Genomic DNA, 27303 nt, shown 5'->3' on the forward strand with positions numbered 1-27303 from the left:
AGTCACAAGTTAGCCTTGTTTCAACACAGATTCCTCTCTCATCACTATGGGGCCTCCCCTCCCAGGGGGCTGGAGGAGCCCAGTTCAGGGAGGATTCTTTGACTCTTCCTTAAGAGTAGGGCAGAGAGAAGAACAGGGTTACCATCCCAAACACCAAGTTCAATCAGCATTAGCCTCTTGTCATCATGTAGGCCAAGAGGAGCAGCAAGAATGACAGCTGCTATAATCAACAACAAAAAAAGTAGCTTTGTAGATTGTACTTATAAAAGATGCTGGCAAAACCTCAAAAAAAAATATATATCCACAGCAAGGGTAGGGAAGAAGCTTGTTGAATATTCCTCTCTGCTACAGGCAGCATCTCTCCTATTTTGAGTTATACATAACGCTGGCTAGTGTGTTTGTATTTTTAATGCCCCAGACAAAATGCTGAGGGGGAAAAAAAAGTTTAAAAAAGTAGTTAAAACACTTTTTAAAATCCAAAGTCTTGAAGTACCTCAGTGCTTCTGGAAGAAACAGTCTTACTGCTTTCCACCCAAGTCTTATCTCATGCATTGAGCTGCATCCTTCCTGTCCCATTTACTAAAAATAACAAATTCAGCCTACTGACAGCCCAATCTAGGTAACATTCTAGAACAGCTAATTTAGGCAATACCAGCTAGGGAAGCAGGCCATGCGATCTACTGGCCAGCACAAAGGACTGGAATCTGTAAAGACAGTGCAACCTCAAGTCAGCAGATGGAAACTGGGGTTTAAAAAAAAAAATTTAAACAAAAAAAAGTCCTGAATCCAAGTTGATCTTTGAGGTAAAGTTTACCAAAATGCCAGCATCTTTAAAAATAAAAAAAATAAATAAAATAAAAAAAGCTGTGCCATCCCCCCTCCCCTCAAAGAGAAGCCCAAAACAGCAAATAGTGTGGAACTATACAAAGTGTCACAGCAAAGTAGAGTTGAAATTTAAAGAGGCTCCCTGGACTTTTGTCCTTTGACTCAGACATCCTCAGTCCCTGATGCACATAAGAGCCCTATCTAGGGTGATGCAGCAGTAACTGGATCAGCACATTTCTCTCCCCTATATTCAGAGAGAGTTACCCTGAACTAAGTTGGCTCCACCAGCGGTTCTGGTTAACTCCATGGCAGCTTTGGCATCATCCCACTTATCTTGCAGAACAGCAGCATCTCTTTTGTTCCCGCTGTCTGTTGCGGAGGAGCCACCCACTCTACCTTGGTCCTCACCCTGACCCCGAACCTCCCCCATCCTGCATCCAAGGAAGCAAGCAGCCTTGTTCCCAGTCGTGTTGGTTATTCAAAGATCTCCTTAACTAGTCTGGTGTTGGCTGGGACGGTTGGGAGATGGAATTGGAATGGAATGGCCTTTTGTTTCCTGTCTAGAGGTTTCCCTGCCTTCCTGTCAGCAGCTCAGACTTGCTCTTTGTCCGCCCTCCACAGCCGCTCCTTGACCTCCAGAGGCAGGGTGTTGAACAGGTCCTCCTCCACCACCAGCCCACTGCGTTTCAGTAGAGGACACTCCCCCAGTTCCACCGGCAGGCACTCCAGGCGGTTTCCCCGCAGCTCTATCTGGGACAGGTTGGTCAGCTCGCCCACCCGAGATGGCAGTGATTGCAGCACATTGTTTCCCAGGTTCAAGGTCCGCAGCTTCCTGCACTGGAAGAGCTCAGGTGGGAGACTCTCAATCTGAAAGGAGAAACCAGAGAGATACAAATGTGACATATGCTCACCTAAGGCAAGGCAAGCAGACCAAATGTAGTCAGATCACCTGCCTCCAAGTACTCACTTCTCCCTCAAATGCATTTCTGCTTTCTTCTAGGCTGACCTTTATGCATGGAATGCTTTCCCCAAGAAACAGTAAAGCTACTCCCTTGTCCTCACGCAGATCCTCTTCTACAATATTATTTACAGTAAACTGCCACATGAAAATGGCTAGGCTAGGGCCGAGTAGAGATTACTGACAGAAGCAGGGAAGATCTGAAACTCACTCACATCTAGTCTGTACAGCCAGGTGTTCCTATCAGTGTTTCTTTTGTCCCCTCCCAGAATCCATCCATCCATTACTTTTTCTCCCCCTTGGAGTTTAAGCTCTTCACATTGGACAGCCTTTCCCTGTTCGTAAGGCACCTAGCACCGTAAAGCTCTGATCCTGATCAGGGCCACAGGGTGCTAGAATAATAGAAGTAAAATGACAGAGACACTCCATTTTTAAAGTATAGTCATTAGCCACCTGCAAAACACACACACCACACGTCAGGCTATTCTCTACATTGTTCAGTTTTGATGTGCAGCGCACACATCCCTCCATACCCTGGTTATAATCCAGTTTCCTAACCACAGAATTGAGTGAGAGAGAGAGAGACACACACACACACACACACACACACACACACGCACCCACATTGGTCTCTAAGTGGAGGACTCTTGCTCTCCCAGCTTTCCCCCTTCCCTGCCCCCAGAACTTCATTGGCACAGCTCTGGCAGTTCCATAAGAATGAGCCAACTTTCACCTTGAAACATCTGAGGTAGAGTTTGAGCCTGCCAGTTCTTTCCTCTACAGAAGGAAATGTAAATGACCTCTTCTCTTTCTAGCTGCTCCAAAGTAAACAGCCTTTTCGAACCCAGGGGAGCCCTGCCTTACACTGACGTTATATGGACAGTTGTAATACGGGGGGGGGGGGCCCTCCCCAACATTCATTTTCTATCTACAGGATCAGAGACCAGCAAAAAGGCACCAAGTGTACTATATGGACACACATTGCTAGGCTCCTCCTCCTAGCCTCTCTCTCATCATAGGACCTACTCTGCAAGAATAGAGATCATTTGCACTGTAACTGAGGCAGAGACCAGGTCTTATTCTTCTATGTAGCACACAGGTCCAAACAATAATTCAGGTGGCCAGTGAGCTTCTCCTACAAACATCTGCTCCCGCAGGACATGGAAGCACTAGTACTCTGATCTCATTGCTATTATGGAAGGCAACATTCTGCTTCTTCCTTGAGCTGTCCTGCTCTAATCCCTAGGATGGTCTGCAAACAGTCTTTTCCCCTTAAAAGCCTGGCAGAAACAGGGAAGGCAGTGTTTGTGTCATCTTCTGAAGCATCAAGTATTGTCCCCGGATGGAAGTGAGGAACTTGACTAAATGGAATGGTAGCAGAATTTGATATGGTGATTTATGTTCCTAGAAGTGATTTACTAATGGAGAACAGCAGGCTAGTGGTTTGTGAGTATTTAAGTGGAAAGTGGATATTGAGCCATTAAAGAAACAGATTATGGGAATTCAGTGTAATATTTGATTTTGACGAGTACAGCCCATCTTTGATCCACAGTGTGCTGGGGGAAGGAGGGGAGAAGCCATGCATTAGGATTTACAGTCATATACATGTTTTAGTATCTATTTGAATGCTAGATTTTTGTGCTTCCCAGTCCGTTGTATTCCCCCATTCCTTCATTTTACTTGAACGTAAGCTCCTTGGGCAGGCACAATCCTTTCATTATGCTCATGCACAGCGCCTAGTGCAATGGGGCCCTGATCAGGGACCTTCTAGGCACTATCACAATACTCAACTTTTGGACAGTGTCAAAATACAACAAGAGAAATTAAATAAATACCCAGCACCACTGGCTCCCACCACCTATGCACAAATAGCCAAGTGTCAGAGACATTACTAGTCCAATCAGACTGTCGTATCTTAGTCTGACAACAACACTATAGTTGAAATGTTAATTTATTTATTTTGTCAGCCATGCCTTCTTCCAGCAAGATTTCTAGCCATGCAAATATAAAAGCTTATGGGGTTGGGTTCAATAGATTCAGGCATCAATTCATGACCTTCCTCTTAACTCAGTGAAAGTCAAAGCCTATCCTTTGTTTAAAACATAACTGCACTCTATTTTAACTTTAATTATGCGCACAAGATCTGCCTGGAGTAGTCACTGGTTACAGAGAGTCTTTAACAAACAGCCAAAGTTCTGAATAAGCTACAGCCAATGGAACGGCAACAGCAACAAACAGCAATTTTATTCAGCCATCATTATTTGGAACCATCATTCTGTACAAGCAGCAAAATTCAGCCTGGTAGTCATAACTAATAAGACCAATCACTTATTTTCAAGTGACAGAAGTGGACTTTATCAAAGAAGAAAGTTCTGTGTTACAACACAGCCCGATTCCCAGAAAGACAGTTGTACTAGCCAGCTCCAAAAGTAGCTATTTACTAGGGTTGCTGGGCTAGCAGAGGAGCTTTGAGATAGAATTCTTAGGGTCAGGAAATGCAAGTCTAGCAGCATTTTCTGCTGCTGCTATTTACTGTAAATAACCAGGCTTCCTGAGCCCAAGGGTAATTGTGGCCTTGCCTACATCTCTGCAGGGAAAAAGAGCTGATTAGCTGTTTCACTGATCTCCACAAGACTGGGGGCTAGGCAGGAAGAGAATACTGCTTCTAGCCTTCATGGTGCATTAGTGTCTTTGGAAGAACAAGATGGGTGGTTCCACATTTTATTGCAAAAATAGAACTGCCTCAAGCTTCTTTTCATCCAGAAGATAAACCCCACCCCCAGATTGCAGAGGATGCACATCTTGTCTTAACCCTGTGTGACCTGGGCTCTTGAACAATTGCCAAAAAAGGGTACTGTTCAAAACCTGTATAGTTCTGCACCTTAAAATAGAGCCTTAAAAGCTTCCTTCTCTTTGCTTAGTGCGGCATCCAGCAAGTGCCAGATGCTACACTGAAACCTCCTCCTTCTCAGAGGAAAATTTTAGTTTTAAACCTACTGCTGAAATGTGACTGGCTATACAATGCCACACACCTTCCCCAATGCCAGGGATGGTGGGTTAACCACAGCTTAATCTGATGTTAATGGTGGTTTAACAGACAGAATGGCTTCTTAAACACTAGCTGTTTAGCTTAATTTTTCTGAAGGTTAGAGATCAAAGTTAATGCAGAATGGGTACCACTTCTCTGGCTCCAGGGCTGCCACGTCACTTTTAGAAGCAAGGTGGCTACTGAAAAACAATCAAGAGCTGGTTGGAATTTTAGAAGCCTCCTTGACAATTGTATTATAAATTGCTGTTTTGCCTCCAGAGTTTTCCCTATCAAAGGCAGCAATACTGAAGAAGTTTTTTGGCAGCATCAATTAGACATTGACTTGTCAAGATGTATCTAAAGCATTAAGGGGCCTTATTGCAGACTGAAAAATATGGGTATCCTCAGAAGAGGCAGGAGTTTGCTGCATATTTCCACCTGAATTCATAATCATTTGCCGCGGCTGGTTGCTCTCTGTGCAATTATGTTACCAGACTTCTTTGTGACTTCCGGTGGGAATAAGTAAGTAGTCAGATGGACTTTTAAAGTAGCAAAATATTTTGTTCTCATGTCTCTAGCAACAAAGCCTCCTGGGTTTTGTGGACAGAAAGAAACAAGTAGAATTCTAACCAGACTATTTTTAGTTTCTATGAGGAATCAGTGGATCTTCAAATATAAATAGACCAAATGCAGCCTTTAGTTGGACATACTTTATAAGCAATTTACAGTATTTTATGTAACTCAGGTTCAGAACTGCAGGACAATCTACTGGGAGGAGTTATTTAAGTGAAAGTATATTACAGCAACATCAAGCAGCATGTCACAATCGGGTCATCTCTTCAAGATTTGCTGCTCCTAAGCAATTAAATGAAATTGCATTAGGACCAAGGTAACTTCCTGATCCCATATTGCAATACTTTCTCTGCTTGTAAGTTACGAAGAAAAACTGCAACTCTGTTAAACTGGAGCCTGATTTACATGTGGAGAGGACATTACATTTGCTGTAGTCTGAAGGTACACGTGTACTTGTATCAGTGAGTGGTCAGTCACGTTAAAGGCCCAAGGGCAGGTCAAATCTTAAAACGCCGCAGTAGCACTTCAATGAGGATGCTGCTATGCTGATAAGACAGCTTCTCCTATCAGCATAGCTACCGCCTCTCAGAGGTGGATTAACTATGTTGACAGGAAAAGCCCCTGTATCAACGTATACTGACCTAAGCCCTGGTGTAGACAGCACTACAGTGGGTCCCAGGTATATATCGGGGTTGTGTTCTTGAAAAGAGTGAAGGATACCAAAACACTACATGCCAGGGACCTGCTGGTACAGCAGTGGCGTAGGTAGGTGGGCAATGACAGGGGCAGAGGAGTAGGGGTGATCTGACTGCCTCTCCCACTGGCCTTGCAAAGGGGGGAGATGGCAGGGCACATAGATGCTCTGGCCAGGGGCTCCCATAAAAATGGGGTGCCTTGTAAAAATGTGCACACCACCACCACCAACCCCCCTGCTCTGCTCAGTGCTCCTGCCAGGGTGCAGGGGCTCACCCTGCTCCACCTGGCAGGAGTACATGGGCTTGCCCCTTGCCCCAACTCCACTCCCCTGAGCGATGTAGTTATACTGATTTAAGTTTGTGGTGTAGATCTGGCCTGATTTAGCTCACTATATAGGCTAAGGACAGTGCACCAACTCAGATATTTCAGCTCCGAGTTTGCTTCTGGTACTACAAACAAAAGGTCTTTTAAAGTGGTAGTTAGAGAAAAGGCTACACAGAATAAGTGTCTCTAATTGTACAAGACACTAGAAAGACTTTCAGAGTCCAACTACTTGTCAACAGGTGGTTCTTGACAGTCTGCTGCATGGAGAGCCATTATCTAACATGTATAAAATGGCATCTACTGGGTTTGTAATTTACGAAGAAACTGTTGTATGTCTACTTCTGGTGTTTTTAGATCATGCAGATACCAGTTTCCAAAATGCTGTTACCTGCCCAATGAGCAACTGATGAGTAACAGTTACCTACATTTCTAGGACATTCCTATGGGATTAATATTGGAGAATTAAATAATAAATGGATCAAGGTCTTTGCAGCATACTAAACCTTTAAATCTCTGCACAGCTCCACCTTTACCTATTTTCTTCTGCAAAATAAAGGCAGCTAGTTACATCCCACATCCTCTTGTTTCCTATGCTCCTATGCTGCTCTTTCACATTAGCTGTTCCTTTTGCATTGTCCTCCCACTGAGTTTTCCACCTGTATTCATGTTGCCCCTTATGCTTGGAACAGTCACTTCCTGGGCACTGTGTAACCCAGTGCTGTGTGTAAAGCTACTTTTCACAAAGCCTCCTGTATGCGGATCTCCTTAACAAGATTCTCATGGAGGAAGTATTTGATATTTGATTGTGAACTCTTCAACGCAGGTCCCGTCTCAATGTTTTCTGTAGAGCATTGTGTACACTTATAGCACCATAACAAACACTCTGACAGCAGTCCTATGCAGAAACACATAGGTGGCTAATGGCCTCAGCTTATATTACAAATGCAAATGGTTTAAGTGTAATTTCTCAGTTCTCTGTTCTAAGAAACTACTGAAGAGCAGCCAAAACAGTTATGTTTGCAATCTATCCATTAGCCCAAAAGAATTTTAATTGAAGATTTGGGTTTGTCTTTGCAAAGTTTCATCGTAAGAAAGTTGTATAGACAAGGAACAAAAGTATAGCAGGCAGCAGGAATCTTAAAATGCAGCTTTATCCAATACATGCATCTCCGCCACACTCCCTCCTCACTTACCCTGTTGGCTGTCACAGCTAGGTTCTGCAGGTTCTGCAGTAGCCCAACGTCTGCTGGTATGGAAGTCAAGTTATTGTGGCTGAGATCCAAGTACCGCAGCTTCCGGCAATAGAAAAGCTGGGTGGGTATCTTCTCTATCTTGTTGCGGTTAAGGTAAAGGCGCTCCAAGTTGGTGAGGTTGCCGATCTGCATGGGGATGTAGGCGATATGGTTGTACCACAGCTTAAGGCAAGTGAGACGGTGTAGGTGCTGGAAGCTGATGATCTCCTCAATGGTCTTGAGGTTATTGTCCTTCAAGTCAATCTCCTGGAGGTTGTGGAGACTGAAGATAGAGTGCGGGATGCGTTCCAGGTCGCAGCGGATCAGCTCCAGCTCTGTCAGGTTGACCATCTTCTTAAGGCTGTTGAGAACAATGAGCTTGGTACCCTCGTTGTTGATGGAGAGCTTCTGGAGGTGCACACCAACATCCGTCACCACCTGTGGCAGCTTGGTGAGGTTGCTCTTCAGCCGAAGTACCTTGAGCCGCTTCAATTCCCTCAATCCGTCGATCACAATGTAACGGTTGTTCTCTGCACTCAGGTTCCCTGTCAAGTGGAGCTCCTCCAAAGTCTTTAGGCTATAAATCCACAGAGGGATTTCCTTGATGTCTGTGAACTTAATGTGCAAAGATTTCAGGTTCTCCCTCAAGAAGGCAAGGGCTGGGGCCTCAATTTTGGCAGCCGTGTGGTAGAGCCACAGCTCCTTAAGGCTGGTGAGCTGGGCAATGCTTGGTGGGATAGTAACATCAGGAATGAGCTCCAGCTTCAGCACCTCCAACTCAATAAGGTCAAAAACTGTGTCGGGGATGCCACTCAGCATGAAGAGATGCAGCTCCAGCTTGTCCTGGGAGTTCTTTGTGATCCTCTGGCGCAGCTTCTCCAAGGTCCACTCATTGTTGAGGTTCAGCTGCCGCAGCTTGTTCTCACTCACCTCAGACAGAAAGACAGCGAATCGCTTGGAGTAGAGGGGGTCATACTGGTCGATCAGGTGCAGCATGAAAGCAAAGTCATTCTTGACATCAGGGATGTCACTATAGCTGCTCTCCTCCCGGATGGACTCAAAGGAATATTTCTTGAGTGATCGCCTCAGCATCCACCAGAGTGTGTACATGCAGATCAGTCCATAAAAGATCACCAGGCTAATGTAGAAAGAGGCTAGGATTTTGAAGAGAGTGGCAAGAGGGTGAGCACAGCGGTACATGCGATAACCTGTCAGGCTCTCAATGTCCACCTTGCAGTCAATGTCAAACGTGATGTTGTTGACATAGTAGACAGTGTAGCAGATGATCAGGATGAACTTGATCACCTTGATGATGGTTTGTCTCATGTAGAGGCGATAGACTATGTCTCCTTCCTCCACATGTGTGCGGAACTTTTTAACTTTCTCAAAAAGCGCTTTGGCCTGTTCCCCTTCTTTCTTGTCCAGGACGCCCGTCTCAGAGCGATCGACAATCCCTTGCTCAATCCGCGACTTTGTTCTCTGTAGCATTGGGACAGTGGCTTCCACATCCTCACTGACCGTGGAAGATTTCTTGTCCATGGAGCCATTCATCTTCCCAAATGCAGGCTTGGGATCACTCTCCTCCACCACTGTCTCAGACAGTGCTCTTGTCGTCCAGGGGGAGTCAAAACACTTCAGCAGAATAGACACAAAATGCTCCAGCTTGGAGCTGGTCCGTGGGAACTTGAACCAGAAATTGCTGCAAGCCAAAAAGATCAGAGTGTGTAGCAGCACCAGGTAAGGGAAATACTTGGCAAACCAGTGAAGGCGATTCTCATAGCACACTGCATCCACATAGTTATACTGGTGCCGGTCTAGGTCATATCGGATCCCTGTAGGCCCAGTGTCCTGAGATGGGACAAGACTAGAGTTATAGTAAGTGGGGTCTGGAATTGCAGCTGTCCAACCTCTGAAAGAGTCATTGCAGGAGTCTTTGGTAACCCATTTGCAGGGCAAGCAGATCATTTTGTCCTGGGTGACCTGAAGCGTCCCTCCAAATACTGCAATCATCAACATGACTATGGAAATGTAGTCCGTGAAGACATCCCACCATGGTTTCAGGATGCGGTATGCTGGCTGGGTATCAGCAAAATAGCGCAGTTCAGTGACAGGAATCATGGTTCACCTAAAAGGAAGCCACAGGCAGATGTTACTGGAAGAGAACAGTTTGTTTTGTTTTTAAGTGAAGACAAGGAAAGCAGGGAGATCAGATTATATACAGAAGGTATCTGCTGGCTCAGTCAAAAAAAAAAAACCCACACGATTTCAAGTCCAATTTTGAGATAAATAAATGAAGTTCCATAATGAGCAAGAGCAGTTAGCTGCTTAGAGGTTTGTGTGAAGTTAGTATGTGGTCTTAATTCCTGACAAATTGGTATCCATCACAAGCCACCACAACTGCATCCTTAATTAACAGTCTGAGGGACCAAGGACTCTCACCTCTAGAGATAGTCACCAGGACCATGTTTAGCTATGTTGATAGGCTGGCATGTAGAGGCTTGCCCTACTATTGCACCAATTCCATGACTAAGAAATTCAGTTTCTAGTATGGTGAGCCTGCCACCTTTCAGAAGCACTATGTTCACAGAAAGCAGGCAGCTACGCATTCTAAGTGCACAAACATGCTGAAAAAAAAATAGATCAGTTCTGCATTATTGCTGCTGTCCCACAAGCTTGGAAAGGTGCGTTGTCTGAAACGACACAGAAAATAGAGAACTATTTCCCAGTGTTGCCTCACTAAGGAAGTTCACTATCATCTTTGAGGAAACAAACTGGAGAGAGAGAAAACAGGGACAGTGGGAAAGGCTGGATAGCATGCCTTTCCCCTTCATTTAGCAGGACTTTGCTCTTTTCTATGCACTAACCCCTGCAAGAGGGCCGAGTTATTTGTTCTGTATGGGTTGCAGTTACAAGATTCCAATGTATATGGTCTCTACATTTTCTTGTATTGCCATTAACTTGATACGTGAGGAAGGGAGGAGAATTAACAGAATTAAATTAAGTTCTCCAGTCAGCCACTCCTACCTGACAGCATACATCTAGACAGGGGTTTAAGCATCACAAGTGTCAAAGTTAGAATCAGGACTCACAATTTGTCAGACCACTCTGTTTATTAGCGCAGTGCTCCGCCAATAACATTCAGAATATGTGAGTGGCCATGCAAGGCCCAAACAGTCTTATTTATACAGATAAAAGAGCGGGAATTTAGACAAAGGGACAAAGAAATCAAAACAGTAAAATTCACCTGGGGCACAGCATGCATATCCTATTTCCTTACTAACTGTTATCGATCTAAGGCTAATGCTTCACCAATTGCCCTTAAACGGTGCAATTGTTCTATGTTAATGTCTGTATTCCTGACACCTGGTTGCAACATTCCAACAACTTTGCTTAAGACAACATTTCTTTAATCCTTTCTATTCTTACTATATAATTCATTCTACTTTCACACAAGGGAACACAAGTTCTGGGAAGCAGAGACATTAGTACACAGCTTGCACTGTAGTTCAGTGATGTAGAGGTTTTTTGACTGAGTTTTAAGCCTGTAAACCACACACACACACACAGCGCAGCACCCCAGGACCAGCCTGGATAATACTGAACTCACTATAATGCTTCCTTGTCCATCACTCAGGAGCTTTCATTGGGTTCCGAGCATCATGCTCAGTTCTAGGTGTAAGGGGAAAGCAGTGGTACAGCCACAAAATAGCTGGAAACAAGCTAAGATCAAAGTGACAAAGCACTAATCTTTCAGCCACTTTGAGGGAAACTAAATAGTAAAGAAATGGGGGAGGCAGGGACCCAGCCCCTTCATTCCTCCCCCCAGTGAAGGCACCATTAAGAGAAGAATATTTTCTCAGAGGGTCTTTATCACAGGTGCTAGGGGAATGAGAATTAAAATACAACAGGGCTTGGAAGAAAAAAAAAAATCTCCAGTGGCAAGTTGGAAACATTCCCTGATATATGGAGCACGGTAGCAATCCATTTCTGAAATTAAGCTTGCATTTTAGAAGTTTTCAACCCAAAGAGCTGCAAAGTAAGCCTTCCAAAAGTAAACCGATACAGAACTGTTTTCCTGAGTCTGCTCCAGTGCCTAGTTTGCAGGTCATAGCTTTCCAGGACAATAAATGGTAAGTTGCCAATTTTGATTTGTTGCTGCTTGGGAAAGCTACAAGCAGGAGCTGCAGGCCCTAGTGGACCACCCTTGAAGTGCAGATTCTAGGGAAGGTGGTAGAGTAATAGATGAGACACACACACACACCTACGTGGCTTTGGGGTGGGAGGGATTGGGCAAAAAGACAAAGTTTCTCCATTAAAGCAGCCAGAATAGGGAGGGGCTTCAGATTTAGACACCTACAAGCCAGATGCCCATGCCAAAAATTAACCCTCTATGCATGGTCCAAGAACAGCACTTCTGTAGGAATCCCAGCATGCACCTCCTTCCCAGTAGCAGAGGACTGGCTTCATAACAGGGTGTTTACCTGGACCTCACTGGCATCCACGTTTAGCAACTTTTATATCAGCTTCTGGCTACTAAGTTCAACCCTCCAAATTAAAAGGCGTCCAGTTACTCTTCAAGTCCTGAGAATTTCACTTGTGATCTCTTGAAGTGACGTGTTTCAAAAAGAAGCCACTTAAAGCCAGGGGAATGTGTTCTGGAAGTTCAGTAAGCCAAGGAGGAAGGAACTATGGCTCTGGCCACTATGGGCCAACAGGTTGCTGAGGCCCAGGCATAGGGAGCAGTAATTTGGGGGATGTGAACAAGCCAACAAAGAAGCAGCTGTCACAGAGAAGAGATGGTAGGCATGGGACCCTAAGGAGCACTGGCTGGTTCATTTAGCTGCAGTGTGCCAGCTGAGCATAGCAGAGGAACTGCATGATGAGTGACTAGCTGAATGGGTTGATCTGATCTGATTAGGACTAAAGAGTTATGAATTTGGCAGGGGGAGAAGGGGAACGTCACATTTTCAGAAGATGCCAGGTACTGGTCAGAACAGAGGCCAGCAAGTTTTAAGTTCTATTTCTGGCTCTGCCACCAGTTTGCTGTGAGGCCTTGGGCAAGTCACTCCATCTGTGCCTCAGTTTCCCCATATGAAAACAAAGGCAATGATTCTCAGCCAGGGTCAGCGTACTCCTGGGGGTACACAAAAAAGTGTTCCAGTGGGTACATCAACTTGTCTAGATATTTGCCTAGATTTACAATAAGCTACATAAAAAGCACTAGTGAAGTCAGCACAAACTAAAATGTCACACAATGACTTGTTTATACTGCTCTACACTATACACTGAAATGCAAGTACAATATTTATATCCCAACTGATTTATTTTTATAATTGTATGGTAAAAATGAAATAGTAAGCAATTTTTCAGTAATAGTGTGCTGTGACACTTTTGTATTTTTATGTCTGATTTTGTAAGCCAGTAGTTTTTAAGTGAGATGAAATTTGGGAGTACCCAAGACAAATCAGACTCCCGAAAGGGATACAGTAGTCTAGAAAGGTTGAGAGCCACTGAACTAGGGCAATCTGTATCCCACTGGGTACTGAGACTTAATTACAATTTGCAAAGCACTTTGAGATGCTCAGATGGAAAGCACCGAAGTACTATCAGGTACAAGGAGAGAGCTAAGTTTCTCTCATCTCCCTCCCCCCAAATACACCTAAAATTTGAGTGAGCTTAGCGTCAAAAAGGTTCCTGAATTAGTGTCCTGGATATTTACGCCCTTTATTTGACCATAGACTAGACAAGGAAGTGCAATATCAGTGTCTATTCCATCCTGCAGCAAAAAAACTTCAGGACCAGACTTCAAAGAGAAACTGCTGAGCTTCAGTTCATCTGCAAATTTGACACCATCAGCTCAGGATTGAACAAAGACTGTGAATGGCTTGCCAACTACAGAACCAGTTTCTCCTCCCTTGGCTTTCACACCTCAACTGCTAGAACAGGGCCTCATCCTCCCTGATTGAACTGACCTCGTTATCTCTAGCTTGCTTGCTAGCATATATATACCTGCCCCTGGAAATTCCCACCACATGCATCTGAAGAAGTGGGTATTCATCCACGAAAGCTCATGCTCCAAAACGTCTGTTAGTCTATAAGGTGCCACAGGATTCTCTGCTGCTTTTACAGATCCAGACTAACACGGCTACCCCTCTGATACTATTCCATTCTTGAATTTTTTGCCGAGATTAAACATGTCCTAGTAAAGACTTTTGGCCACTACTAACTCAGTTCAACTCATCCATCCAAGTAATCCATTTCTCCATCCCTACCCCATAAATATCAGAGCAGGATACTTACTTTCTGCTTTAGGATTCCTGCTGGAGTAGGCTGGAAAAGACTGTGAAACAATTCCATAGTGATGAGCCAAAACTTAATGGCAGGCTGCACTCCCAGGGGATGAAAAGACAAGAGGTTTCACATAGATCCCTCTCCCTCATCCTGATCCCAGGGAACAGAATAGAACTCATATGGAAAGTCCCCTCGGCCCTTATCCCACTGATGCCTCACACAAAGGAAGAGGAGTTCTGTGCTCAAATGGCTGAGATAAGACTAAAACATCTGGAGAAAGGGGAAAGCCTACATTAGCCACACACATCTGCTGGAATGTAGTTAGCTCTCTAACAGGGCTGGGCTTCCTAAACCCGCCTACACTTGTGGAAAACCACAGCTTCATTTCTGGGTGATTCATATAACAGTAGAGATTTTATAAGGTCAGTGCCTCACCACTACCATTCAGGCTTCACCCCAGGCTTCCAGCCTTCCCACGAGTTTCTAAAGGCGATCTGCTAAGTAGTACAATATTCTCCCAATACTCCCCTAGCAGACAGCATTCAGAGATTGCATCGTGTTGATCTGCAATCATTCACGCTTAGCACTAGTAGCAAAAGGGGTTAAAAGCAAAGATTGTAATTCATTCATGGTTCTGTTAGAGTACAGTGTAGGATCCTATTTCATTTTCCCTCTTCCCTGCAGCCATATGTAATTAAAACTCAGATGTTATTCATTTGTGTTAAGAAGGGGTTGCACCCTGTCTCAATAACACCTTACAATCCAACGGAGAAGTAATAAAGCTATTGCTCAGCCCCCCTCCCCCAGGCAGTAGGGTGACCAGACAGCAAGTGTGAAAGATCAGGATGGGGGTGAGAGGGGTAATGCATGCATATATAAGACAAAGCCCCACATATCTGGACTATCCCTATAAAATCAGGACAGCTGGTCAACCTACCCCATAGCCCCCAAAGATTTTCACCCCCAGAATGTCCAGTTACTGGGTAAAATTCACCATGTGGAGCAGGAAGTGTTAACTGCCTGGTACTTCCATTTAGTAGATTTTTAAGAAAGCCAGAAGGGAAAAAACTCATCTCAGGAATTTGTGATCCAGATTTTAAGGCTGGGATTTGGTTCCAGGATGTGGTTCCGGGATTCTAGATCCTGTCAGGCTGGAACTGTCAGACTCAGCTAATGTCACCAAGACAGGAATTCTCTCTTACAGCAGCAAGCCAGCCATACCAGAGTCATCACTCTGGCCTGCTTCTGGGGGGTAGGAGGAGGAGGAGCAAGAAACACACTGAATCCATGGGGGGGAGGGAGCTGCATGGGGTCGAAAGTCTCCATTTATATCCTGCAATTCCTGATGGGTTAAGGAATTGTTTGATTTAAAGTCTGTTGAGTTTGGCTCAGGTTATGGTCTATTTATACTTGTCAACAAGTGAATCCTCAATAAGGTGGAGGCAGGAAATATCTTGTCTTCCAGTAATAATCTAGTCCAGTCCCCTGCACTCATGGCAGGAGTAAGTATTATCTAGACCATTACTGACAAATGTGCGTCTAGCTTGCTCCAATGATGGAGATTCTACAACCTCCCTAGGCAATTTATTCCAGTGCTTAACCACCCTGACAGTTAGGAAGTTTTTCCTAAAGTCCACCCTAAATCACCCTTGCTGCAATTTAAGCCCATTGCTTCTTGTCCTATCCTCAGAGGTTAAGAGCTATTTTTCTTCCTTCTCTTTGTAAGAACTGTATATGTACTTGAAAACTTATGTCCCCTCTCAGTCATCCCTTCTCCAGACTAAACAAACCCAGTCCCCCCCCCCCGCCAATCTTCCCTCATATATCATGTTTTCTAGACCTTTCATCATTTTTGTTGCTCTTCTCTGGACTGTCTCCAATTTGTCCACATCTTTCCTGAAATGTGGCACCCAGAACTGGACACAATACTCCAACTGAGGCCTAATCAGCACAGAGTAGAGCAGAAGAATTACTTCTCGTCTTCCTTGCAACACTCCTACTAATACATCCCAGAATGTTAGCTTTTTTCCCCCTCCCCGCACAACAGTGTTTACACTGTTGACTCATATTTAGCTTGCGGTCCACTATGACCCCCGGATCCCTTTCCACAGTATTCCTTCCTAGGTAGTCATTTCCCATTTTGCGTGTGTGCAACTGATTGTTCCTTTTAAGTGGAGCACTTTGCATTTGTCCTTATTTAATTTCATCCTATTTACTTCAGACCATTTCTCCAGATCATTCTGAATTTTAATCCTATCCTCCAAAGCATATGCAACCCCTCCCACAAACTTTATAAGTGTACTCTATTCCATTATCTAAATCATTAAGATATTGAACAGAACCAGACCCAGAACTGATCCCTATGGGACCCCTCTCAATATACCCTTCCAGTTTGTCTGTGAAGCACTGGTTACTAAAATCTGAGCAGGCCCTAACCCTTAAAGATGCAGTGTACAATACATGAACCCAGCCTGCACTGCAACCTTATCTGCCTCTCTGCCCTTGCAATAATTCAGTTCCATCTTTAGCCCATTTTGAATATACTCGTAATATAAGGTGCCCTCCTCCCAAAATATGGGCTGGAAACTAGAAGTGAACAGCTGCCCCATAGGATTACTTACGTCCAAGAAGAAAAACAGGGATACAAGACTGGTTCAGACCCAGGCAGAATCAGAGGAAGATGCAGGGAGAGGACGTATTCCTCTTAAGGGTACAGCTCTTCCTGCTGGTGAGCCACAGACATGTTACAAAAAAATCAGCAGAGCACAGCTTCTCTTCCCTTCCTACCGCGTCTTCCCCTCCCTGAAATCTTGAGGGCAGCCGCACAAAGCCCCTTTTGTTCAGACACTAGAGTCCAATTTAAAACACACTCCTCAGGCCAGAAGCAGGACTGGAGTTTTCCCACCACCACATGTTTAGTTGCCCCAAAGTTAAAGGGAAAAAAGGAGCTGGAAGCAGCTCCAAGTTTCCAGCCATCTTTCAGAAAAGCTTTCCTAGCAGGATAGCAGCGAGCTCAGCTGGAGAAGCCTGAAAACTGTCAGCAGAGGAAACCAACTAAGTAACTTAATCCATCCTGTCTCAGAGCACTTTAAAAAGTGAAGCATGTTTAAAGCAGCAGGAGAGAAATAACCCACCTCCCACCCACACACACACCCCTTCCAACTGAGGCAAAATAAGACAATTCCCTCAACACAAGTTCTTCTGGAGGCTCCTTATTACCCTTCATTCCAGCTAAAATGAGAGGTTTAAAATGGGGCATTTAGAATTAGAGCAACTCCATTCCAAAGAGTTAGTGTTACACCAACAGCCAGGAAGTGTAAAGCAGAGGTTCTCAAACTGGGGGGTTGGGACCCCTTCAGGTGGTCACAAGGTTATTACATGGGGGGGGTCGTGAGCTGTCAGCCTCCACCCCAAACCCCGCTTTGGCTCCAGCATTTATAATGGTGTTTATATATAAAGTCAACTTAAATTTATTGGGGGGTCAAACTCAGGCTTGCTATCTGAAAGGGGTCACCAGTACACAAGTCTGAGAACCCCTGGTGTAAAGCATTAACACAGATATTCCATTTTCAAACTCAAGGGTACAGATCGAAGGCAGCAAGTCAGCCTTCTGCTTTAAGGTCCTGGGTTTTCCCTTTGTGGAGGACACCAAGTGCAAAATTTGAGCCCAGAACTGCATTATATTAATCCCTCTTACTTGTGTTTTACACTGTGGGATTGACACATCCTTAGCCACAGCAACACAAGCCAGCCAGGTTACAATGCAGCATTCATCTTCCCAGCCACATAATCACCATTTCTGAATCACTGAGATAAACTGCCCTTACTAAGCAGTGGCTGCTGACACACTGTTTGCATTTTTTGCAGGAGTCTCACTGCTGATAGCCAGGATGGGTAGATTCTCATGCAGCCAGTCACCAATGGCGTGGAACATTCAGCAATTCCCAAGTTGCTGGTATGGTGGGTGGGAAAACAGGAGGGATAGCTCTGTGGTTTGAGCATTGGCCTGCTAAACCCAGGGTTGTGTGTTCAATCCTTGAGGGGGCCCAATTAGGGATCTGGGGCAAAATCAGTACTTGGTCCTAAGGGGGAAGGCAGGGGGCTGGACTCAATGACCCTTCATGGTCCCTTCCAGCTCTATGAGACAGGTATATCTCCATATTAATTTCCCTGTAGGACTCCTGGGGAGGAGAGGCATAGTCTCAATCCAGCCCCAGAGAGCAGGCAAATGCTATTTGTAGCCCTAAGTGTTTCAGCAATACACGCCAGAGGCAGCACTGGCAGCAAGTTCTTGCTCCAGCAACATGTGACTCATGGTTGACTCAGCACACAAGCAAGCCTGCCCTGACAAGTACAGGGAAGAACATCTGCAGCAGAACAGAGAAAATCCAGATTGGAGCTTTGATTACATGACCTGATTTATGGTGGCATTCCACCCCATCCTGGAAGGAAGTGAGCCAGGGAATTTGGTGTTATCAGTGCAGTCCACACTGGAGCAACAATCCTATCAGCAGCATGACACAGAGCTGCACAAACAAGGGTGACTTCTGATGACTTACTAGAATGATGCAAGCCAAAGAGACAAGCTCACACAGTCTAGTGCTTATGAATTATAAATGTACAAATCAGTGCCTGAAGCAGGCTATCCACAGCTAGTCTTTTTTTCTTTTAGCTATGGGGAGTACAAGTGCTTAAAGGGCAGTGGAATTTTTCAACCATCTTATTCCATCAGGATACTATGGGTGTTTATGCAGAGATCACATCTCTGCATAACTTTGAGACTTTCAAGCACCACATAGAAGTTTAAATATAAACCTCTCCATTTAAACCCCATGATGTAACAAATTCAGAGTAAGATTCACAAAGTTTTTATCTCCATCTTCCATATAAAACATACACCCAAGAAGCAGGCAGGGGAACCTTGGACTGGTGTAGTGTCAACCCGCGCTCAAATGCACCAGGCAAAATCGTGATTTGTGCTGTTCAGATACCTAGACAGCCCTTACATCTCCTTTTCCTGACCACTAGGAATAACTGAATGAAGAGGACTTACTGGCACTTTTTTGACTAGTGATCCTGTCCTTTACCTAGAAGCTAAATTGGAATAGGAAGCCTTGAGTATCAAACTTTGAGACAGCCTCTCCCCAAGCAGTCATCTGAATTAGATTATTCAGATCTCATAGTTCAACTGTGGAAGAGATGAATGCAATCAGATGGAAAGCAAGAGTGCAACAGCTTTTTTTAAACTATAAGCGGAGGAAACAAGCAAAAAAAAAAATCTCTTGGTTGATAGATAACATGACCAGAGATCCACTCAGGATGGATAACCAGTGGTAAACCCAAGAAAGGCTTGGACAGACAGCAGCAGGAAGATAAATAAGACACCAGCTATCCTGTGATATGTAACCTCAGTCTTTCAAAAAAATGGAGGAATAATCGTATGATCACCTATTTGTCCTGCAAGTCTTGCATTCAGGATATGGGTGTTCCAGAAAACAGACTCCTCAAATATTCTAAATCCAGCAATCGACACATCAGGTTCAGATCACCACTACTCTCTTCTCACTAGTGAGAAGTTATCAGAATTCTGAGCTGCCCCACATGGATCACCCAGAAACCATGTGTCTGATGAAGTGGGTATTCACCCATGAAAGCTTATGCTCCAATACTTCTATTAGTCTATAAGGTGCCACAGGACTCTGCTTTTTACAGATCCAGACTAACATGGCTACCCCTCTGATACCAGAAGCCAATGAGGACAAAACTGTAAAAAGAGAACATCTTACCAAGGCTAGGGTAACCAGATGTCCCAATTTTATAGGGACAGTCCTGATTTTTGGGTCTTTCTTATATAGGCTCCTATTACCAACCCCTAGCCCCATCCCAGTTTTTCCACACTTACTGTCTGGTCACCCTAACCAAGGCCAGTATCAATGCCTTGCTGTGCACAGAGCCTGGGTCTTGAGGAAAAGCAGCTAGCACTACCTGCAATGTGTAAAGTTAATTTTGCAGTGAACATTGATGCTCAGTATGTAAGGAATAGGTGCTATTTTTACAACAGGGTGGGCACAGCAGAGTAGCTTTTAGTCTTTAACAATTTGATAGCAACAACAAGAACTAAAAAGGGTTGCACACCTCGCTAACTCAATTGGATTCCAAGTCACAGTACAAACTATACACAAATAGTTTTAAAAGTGTCCCAAAAGCTTTTGATAGGCTCTGCCTCCTTCCTATAAACATAGGCTGTCATAACTCTGACTTGATAACAGTTTGTACCTATTAAGCCTGTGCTACAACTCAACTGACTCATTTGGAGATGTTATGCAGTCAAGAGGCTCACTACACTGCCTCCAGGTACCCCTTCAAGGTACTAGCTGAGCTGGTGGTCTGTATCTGCCCCATGGTTAAAAAAAAAAAATCCTACTTGTATACAAGTTCTATAAAAACTTTATTACATATACGGCAGTGCTCCCTTCCCAGTGTCCCTTCGTATCCTTTTCCAAGTCCACCATTTATGCTTGGAACACCTTCCTCAAGTGCCAAACCAATTCTCTCCATTCAGTGCCCCTTCTAACAAAATCCATCCACAAAGCCCAACAAGCCACTGAAGTAGGAAAAGAAAGCACGCTCTGCAGTACAGTGCTCTGAGGTTGGATGACATGCTGGCCACCCAGTAATTTGTTCATCTGAGCTATACTGTAATTTACTGGGCAAGGGATCATCTCTCAGATTTTTAGTCCATCAAGCACACTGAGTACTCAATATAATGTTAGAAGGGTTTAGACAGCCCATAATCCAGAATATGGTTATCACAACCTCAGCCTTTAGCAGGATTAATTAAGCAACTGTTTAATGTAGATTATTGGTAACAGTTCAAGATAAGGGCCAAGGACTTTGAGTGCCAGGATGGTATTTATGGTCTAATCAGAAAGAAGCTACATGCATTTTGATAACTAGGGTCAGTGGAACATCAGATACTTAGGTACTATGCAATTTTGTAGGAGATGCACCGTACCTCTAACAGCTCAGAACATGGATCAATATATGCAGAGGATTTTGCATTCTCTCTCATGCTATTGTGGGTGAAGAGAACTAGACAGGCAAGGACTCTCAGAGCTAATAGCTGACATTCCTTGACTGGCCACAAAGTATCCTTGCTAAGCCGCATGGAACTATTCACACCAGAGTGGAAAGCATTCCATTACCATAAAAGTCTCAATTCATGCTTCCATATGGAGTGCATTACCAGGAATGGACCAAGAGATGCCTGTATGGTAATACAGTGGTTCAACACCCTTCTGCTTACAGACATCCATTCCATTAATCAGAGGATAGGTTCAGGTTCCTATAACTGGGCGGTGGACACTTATGGAATGGAGCACCATTCAAGTTACAACTTGATAGTGATATTCAGCTAACTCTTTCCATCTTCAAGCAGTGCCTAATGGGTAACAAGCCTGTAATCAACCCACTACTACTCTCTCCATCACCATCTGGCCCACACATCATTTTCATTTGATTTCATGCCAGCTGTGACCCATCTCTACACTTGTATTTTGAAACTGCACTTGGACAGTCAACATTCAACTGGTGCCACCAGGAATTTCACATAACTATAACTCCCCACTTCGGAATTGGACTGTAGTCTTACCCTGTGGCTGGATTCTGCTATCTGCAGTTCAATTCTCTGTGCTGGAAGAGGATGATGTCTGTATGTGCTGGATCCTGACAGAGCATAGAAACACTGCATTCCCCAAGCGCCATGGGAGCAGCTTCCCTGAAATTAAACAAAGTCTTATCAGCAGAGAAAGTAGCAGTGTCTAAGAGGCCCCAGGTTAACTCTGACAAGACCTTGAGAAATGGTATGTCAATATTTAAGTGCTTTAAGTGGTCACAGGGATCCAGGAAGAGACCCTCTAAAAAAAGCTGGGAAGATCCGTGTCAAGTAGAAATTTAGGAGGTGGCAACTTGGCTAGCTATCAGGAAGGATTCTCATTATAATATAACAACAGCAAAAGCGGATATTACAAACATGTTTAAGAAAATCTGGGACGTTTCCTAACATCCCACAACCTAATTGAGTCTAGCTGATGGAAAGAGGTGAACCTGTTAGCAGCAGCATGGACTTTGTTCTCTTCATTATAAATATTCTAGGTCTCTTTACCATGAAACTAGCATCATTATTTCTGAGCTACGAGTGTTAAGCCCTCATATGGGGCAAAGGGATAGCTCAGTGGTTTGAGCATTGGCCTGCTAAACCCAGGGTTGCGAGCTCAATCTTTGAGGGGGCCACTTAAGGATCTGGGGCAAAAATAAGTACTTGGTCCTGCTAGTGAAGGCAGGGGGCTGGGAGATTCTAGGAGATTAGTATATCTCCAATTATTTATTTAACAGGATTGGCTCACTGTTATCAACCCCTCTGCCTGCTAAACTTCTTTTCAGGCAGCCAACTTTGAAGCCACTCTGAACATCACTATTGGACAAATCTTTGGAAGAGTTCACACACTTTTTTATTGTCCTGGTTTCAAGGTATAAGTGTTCAGTAACTAATCCACTTGCTTCAGTTGAGTAGCTAGAAAGAGGGTTATACTTGTATTACTCCAACCAAAATGGGAGTTGGACCAGTGACTGCAACTTGCCACCACCTGCAAAAATCAGAGTTTGAGATTTTTAGCTCTTTTTGCTTGTGGGCAGCACGGGCTGGAACCACAGGCAAGGAGGTGGACTTAGCTTTCAGGAGCTAATCTCCAACACATCACTGCAGTGACAAAGCAGAAAAGGAGTTGAGGATTTTAGAACATGTCCAGCTCAAGAAGAGAGGGCAAACAATCCAGGGCTGGAAGAGGTGGATGGTGAGGAATCAGATTGAAAGAGGAAATGGGGAAGATATTCAAGAATCCAAGGATTATATCCTGAGGGATCTCCCTATTTCTGTTCCTCAAATTTATTTTAAGAAATTCAATAATATTTTCAGAACATTTCTTTGGGGTGCAGTTAAGAAAACCGAGACCAGTTCAAAACAAATCAGAGCTCCTCCTATCTCTGGAGTTATTTAATTTTTCCACCAGGCATCTTTGTGGCTGTTAGATATGATTGCACACAGAACCCAACTGGGATTCAGAGTAAATGAGAATCAGTATATCCTCTCTCTCTTTCAGGCACTGTATGATTGAATTAGTATCAATTTGATGGCTCCGGAGTTCCCACAATAATGGGTGTGAAGCAAGCTTAGTCAAACCTGGCTAGAAAGTTCTGCTTCCATTCATGGTAAAATGGTCCTACAGAGCAGTGCTATCCTTAATTGATGGCAATACCTTGATGTGGAGGCACTGGATGGAGTGAGGAATGATAACTGAGATGCAGCTAATTGACAGCAATAAATTTAAACTATTTGTAGATCTTCAGCAACAATTTTGCTTGCCCTGCTTCAGAGCTAGAAACAATTTAATTGGCTCTATTTACAACTGTATTTGGGCTGGATGCATTGGGAGCTCCAGAACTTATTATGTGGAGGAAACTTCCTGGATTTATTTGGCCAGCAGTATCCTTTTACAACTGTCTAGCCCAAAAAGCTCAGCCAAAGATTGATAATTTCAGAGTTGCTTAGAACAGAGATTTTTGATACACAACTCTCTGACCCAATGGACTACAATTGTACCTAATGTTAAAAAAGCAACTATACATCTGAGACTACATCTTATTCACAAGATGACACTTTTTCAAATATGCTGGTCCCCCCATAGGTTAATAGTAATGGGCCTCAAATGCTGTTGGAAATGTAATTCCCTTGGTGCTACTTTAGTTTGTGTGTTTTGGGAATGGCCCATATTAGAAATTCTTGATATGAGGTGGGTCAAAGGATCAATTTGATACTGGACACTAAATTGGAGCCCTCCCCATTAAGTTTCATTCTTCAATATATTCCTGATACCTGGTCTTTATTTGTACGAAGGCAGCATGGTTCCAACGTGCAGCTTTGGTTGCTAAAAAATTAAGCCTGCAAAAAATTGAAAAGTTGATCCCCACCTAACATTGGATGCCTGACTTGGTGATATGTGTGTCCCTTTTCAGAGATCTAGGATTATCTTCAGGGTCTGCATTAGCTATGTTGCTTCCCCTCCCTTCCTTTCTTAATGCACAGAATAAAGAAAAATTATTCATCTTATGATGAATCTGGTATTTTTTCATATTTGGAAAAACACATATGTTATTTAAAAGATAATCCAACAATGCATTCCCTGATCCCAATTCACAAAGTAAAATCATGTATCTATGTTATTTTAATGCTCATGTAGACCATGAATGTGGTTGCTCCTACAAAATAATTAGAAGGACCTCTCCAAAGTCTTCAACCCATAGTTTCTTGCATTTCTTAAGCTTCCCAATTTCTGCTGTGACTGGCTACCTCAAATATTTTTAGTGTTTTACTGACCTTCATTTAGATCACCTCCTCCCGCAAAAGACTAGCATGACCCCAGCATAGTTGGCAGATGCAGCAACAGGGCACCTTGTTATTGTCATTGAGCTCCCTGATTTGAGTATACATGATGCGTGGTTCACACAGCATCCTACTCTGCTTATTATAAGCTACTATAGCAACACCCCCCTCCCACCCTCCAATTCTGAGAGCTGTTCTCTACAAAGCAGGTTGGAAAAGCAACACAGTCAACCTCTTGATGCCAATATTGCCAAGAAAGATGTGGAGAACAGATTTCCTTCCCTCACCAAGAGATCTTTCAAAGCCCAAGCTAAACATTAAGACTAATAGCCACCTATATGTATTTGAAGTCTCATTTGCTTAACTCTATAAATACTAACAGATTTTCCCAGTTATTTCACTTCCCTTTTCCAAGTTAACAATACCTAATAAACTGTAGATTTCACAAGAGCCTGACATAGAAACAAGGGGGAAACAAAAATTAATTATCTGATTAATCAGCAATTTTCCATCTAACCCCAACAGTCATGACCTCAGCTATAATTTAATGGAATTTAGCCACACCGCATATTTCACCACCTTTTCTATTCAAGGACCCAACCATGTATTTTAACATTTTTCAGACAGGTGCCTGCTCCCTCCCGTCTCTCTCCCACCCCTAAACAGATCAGCGATCATTTCACCGACTCACTCAGATCCGCACATGGCCCTAGCTGCCCCTGACTGTCCTGGTGTCCACTGCCCCACCCACAACTCTACAGCATATAGCGGGAGGGCGTGTCATCAGTGACAACTACAACCACAAGATCATCAACAGCTAGCAGCGCCGGTTTCCAGGTAGGGACAGCTTCGGGGTGAGATTTCCCAGAAGTGCCCAGTAAGTCGAAGAATATTTGCACAACAACCGGGTCCTAAAGAGCAGCCTGAAGTCAAACCCAGAGGTGAGGGGGACTCTGTAAACTGTAGCCCCCAAAATCACCTCTCCTACCCCCAGGGTCCAGACCCCACCTTCAGGTCACCCCTTTCCCTTGCCTCAGTTTCCCTTTCCCTTCCTCCCTGATTGTCCCCGCCACCTCCTCCCATTTTCTCACCTCCATTCCTCTCCCCGCCCTTAACCCCGCTCCCTGCCAGCCCCCCCCCAGCCAGCCCTTACCCCTCTCCCCAGGAGCTTGTCTCTCCTCCGGGATGCTCTGGAGGGAGGGAGGAGCCCAGCCCGGGGGCGTGCAGCAGAGCCCAGCCGCTGTCGAGCGGGGGAGCCCCACCCCCTGCCCCGAGAAGCCCTCGTCCTCCGTCCGCACCCACCTGGCAGCGCCTGACCGGCTTCGTCCCCTTTGCTCGGGCTCCTTTTGTTTGGCCCTGACTGCACCACTCGGGCTGCTCCGCCCCGGAACTGACCTCACCCAGCCGGCATGGCCGCCTTCAGCGCTCCCTCCACGAGCTATGGGCGGGGGAGGAAGGATGAATGGGGCGGCGCCATCTTTATGCGGGGCACTTGCCGCGGTCGGTTTGTTCAGACATCTTTGTGCAGGGCGCGTTGGTTAAGCAGGGGGCGCTATGTTTGTAGAGGGCGCGTCTATTGCTGGCTGCGGAGGGGCTTGGGTGTAGCCATTTTTGTGAGGGGCAGCGCCATGTTTGCGTATCTCATTTTTGTGAGGGGCAGCGCCATGTTTGCGTATCTTACTTAAAGGGACAGTAACTCCATTTTTCGAAATCACCCCAGTGAATTGAAGAAATCCAGGTAGTCCCAGGGGTGCCTCCACTTTCCCCGGGGGTTAGCCAAAGACTCTGAGTGTCCTTGGGCTGCACTCTCAGTACGTGCAACAGGAAATATTTGTAGGGCCAAAAGGACTGGGTTGTGTGGTCAGTGGCGGCCTATAAGGGAGAGGGCTCAGGGTTCAAATCCTGCCAGAGCCAACTCAGCCCTTCCAAGGTGGATGAACCAGGTATCCTATGGCTCACCCTGTGCAAGTATTTGAGATAAAGTTGAGAGAATCAAGGTTGTGATCTAAATGGATCCCAGGACAGCTTTCAGAAGAACCAGAGTTTGCAGAAACACCCTTGGCTGAAATATTTCCTCTTCTGTATGCCAGCTGCTGCCCTTCTTCCCAGAAGTGGCTGTGTTTCACTGGTGCTGTACACAGGTAGGAACAAACTGATTCTTGGTGTTACCTTCTTGACTTCAGAGCAGTGATGCCAGGGATGACACTGACTTCTGCAATGTCACACCAAGGATGATTGTGGCCCTATAATTTGTAATGTATTTTATGATTAAAAAGCACTATATCAATATTAAATGTTACTATCTAGTCATAATCTGATTTGTTACAAAGATTTAATTTAATTCTAAGTATAAGCAAATCAGGTTAAAGCATGTATGTCTGACAAATGGGGATGGTGCCCAGTGACTGATAGTATATGCCAGTTTAACTCGTCATCTTTCAAAGAGGAAGAGTAGGAAGCAAAGACAGGAGGACCCAAGAACAACCTCAGAGTTTTGTTCAGACTTCTGTGATTTATGTGACATTAAGGAGGAGCTCACAGAGTGCAAACGCCATACAAAACACAGATGTAGTTGTATTATTATGATTTATTTATTTTGTTTGTTTGTTAAGTGCTCACAGCATGCTCAGTGCTGTGTACGACACAAGGAAATGGATCCTACCCTGAAGAGTAACCTGTTTACCTGGCTGATTTTGTCTTGCGTCCTCCTCAAACTGGTAGATGCGAGGATGCTGCATAGTTCCTATTATGAGATCTAACAGCTTCTTGATAAATCTGTTCTTCATTGGTTTTGATTTAGGGCTAGGTTGTGCTCCCTTTTAAGTCAATGGAAGTTTTGCAATTTACATCAGTGGAAGCAGCCTTGGTTCCTTCATGAGCTCCAGACAAAATCCAAAGTGCAGATAGATCATCAGTGGAGGCAAACATTTATTTATTT

General features: G+C 44.4%; 2 protein-coding genes across 14 annotated transcripts in view; one reads left to right on the forward strand and one right to left on the reverse strand.

Annotated features, from left to right (window-relative positions):
• The window catches only part of KYAT1 (kynurenine aminotransferase 1), an 86800-nt gene that overhangs the window by 38745 nt on the left and 20752 nt on the right, over positions 1-27303 (forward strand). For 3 of the 11 annotated variants that reach the window (XM_050927042.1, XM_050927035.1, XM_050927043.1), the window contains exon 1: positions 26032-26506. The exons of 1 other annotated variant lie outside the window; for it this stretch is intronic. Coding sequence is in view for 1 of the 10 variants with exons in the window: in XM_050927045.1 (XP_050783002.1) it covers positions 26449-26506 (58 nt within the window). In the remaining 9 variants the exon portion in view is untranslated. 7 more of the 11 variants (XM_050927038.1, XM_050927044.1, XM_050927037.1 and 4 more) reach the window with 7 other exon arrangements.
• LRRC8A (leucine rich repeat containing 8 VRAC subunit A) lies at positions 1403-26003 on the reverse strand. 3 transcript variants are annotated; one of them, XM_050927027.1, is made up of 4 exons: positions 25668-26003; positions 21579-21704; positions 7598-9761; positions 1403-1692 (listed from the first exon to the last, which is right to left on the reverse strand). In XM_050927027.1, exons 3-4 carry the CDS (start codon positions 9752-9754, stop codon positions 1417-1419), a joined length of 2433 nt encoding a protein of 810 aa, XP_050782984.1. In that variant the 5' UTR covers positions 9755-9761; positions 21579-21704; positions 25668-26003; the 3' UTR covers positions 1403-1416. The 3 variants fall into 3 exon arrangements, with proteins under 3 accessions (XP_050782984.1, XP_050782985.1, XP_050782986.1); XM_050927028.1 differs by lacking the exon at positions 21579-21704; XM_050927029.1 differs by lacking the exons at positions 21579-21704; positions 25668-26003 and adding an exon at positions 16549-16870.

Source organism: Gopherus flavomarginatus, chromosome 17 (genome assembly GCF_025201925.1).
Source record: "Gopherus flavomarginatus isolate rGopFla2 chromosome 17, rGopFla2.mat.asm, whole genome shotgun sequence".
Classification (NCBI taxonomy): Eukaryota; Metazoa; Chordata; order Testudines; family Testudinidae; genus Gopherus; species Gopherus flavomarginatus.

Bases quoted from the DNA above. Each gene is read 5' to 3' on its own strand.
- LRRC8A (XM_050927028.1), bottom strand. From the start codon at position 9,754: ATGATTCCTGTCACTGAACTGCGCTATTTTGCTGATACCCAGCCAGCA. The intron at 1,693-7,597 runs GTAAGTGAGGAG...TTCTCCTTTCAG, and splicing joins TAGCTGTGACAGCCAACAGG to ATTGAGAGTCTCCCACCTGA.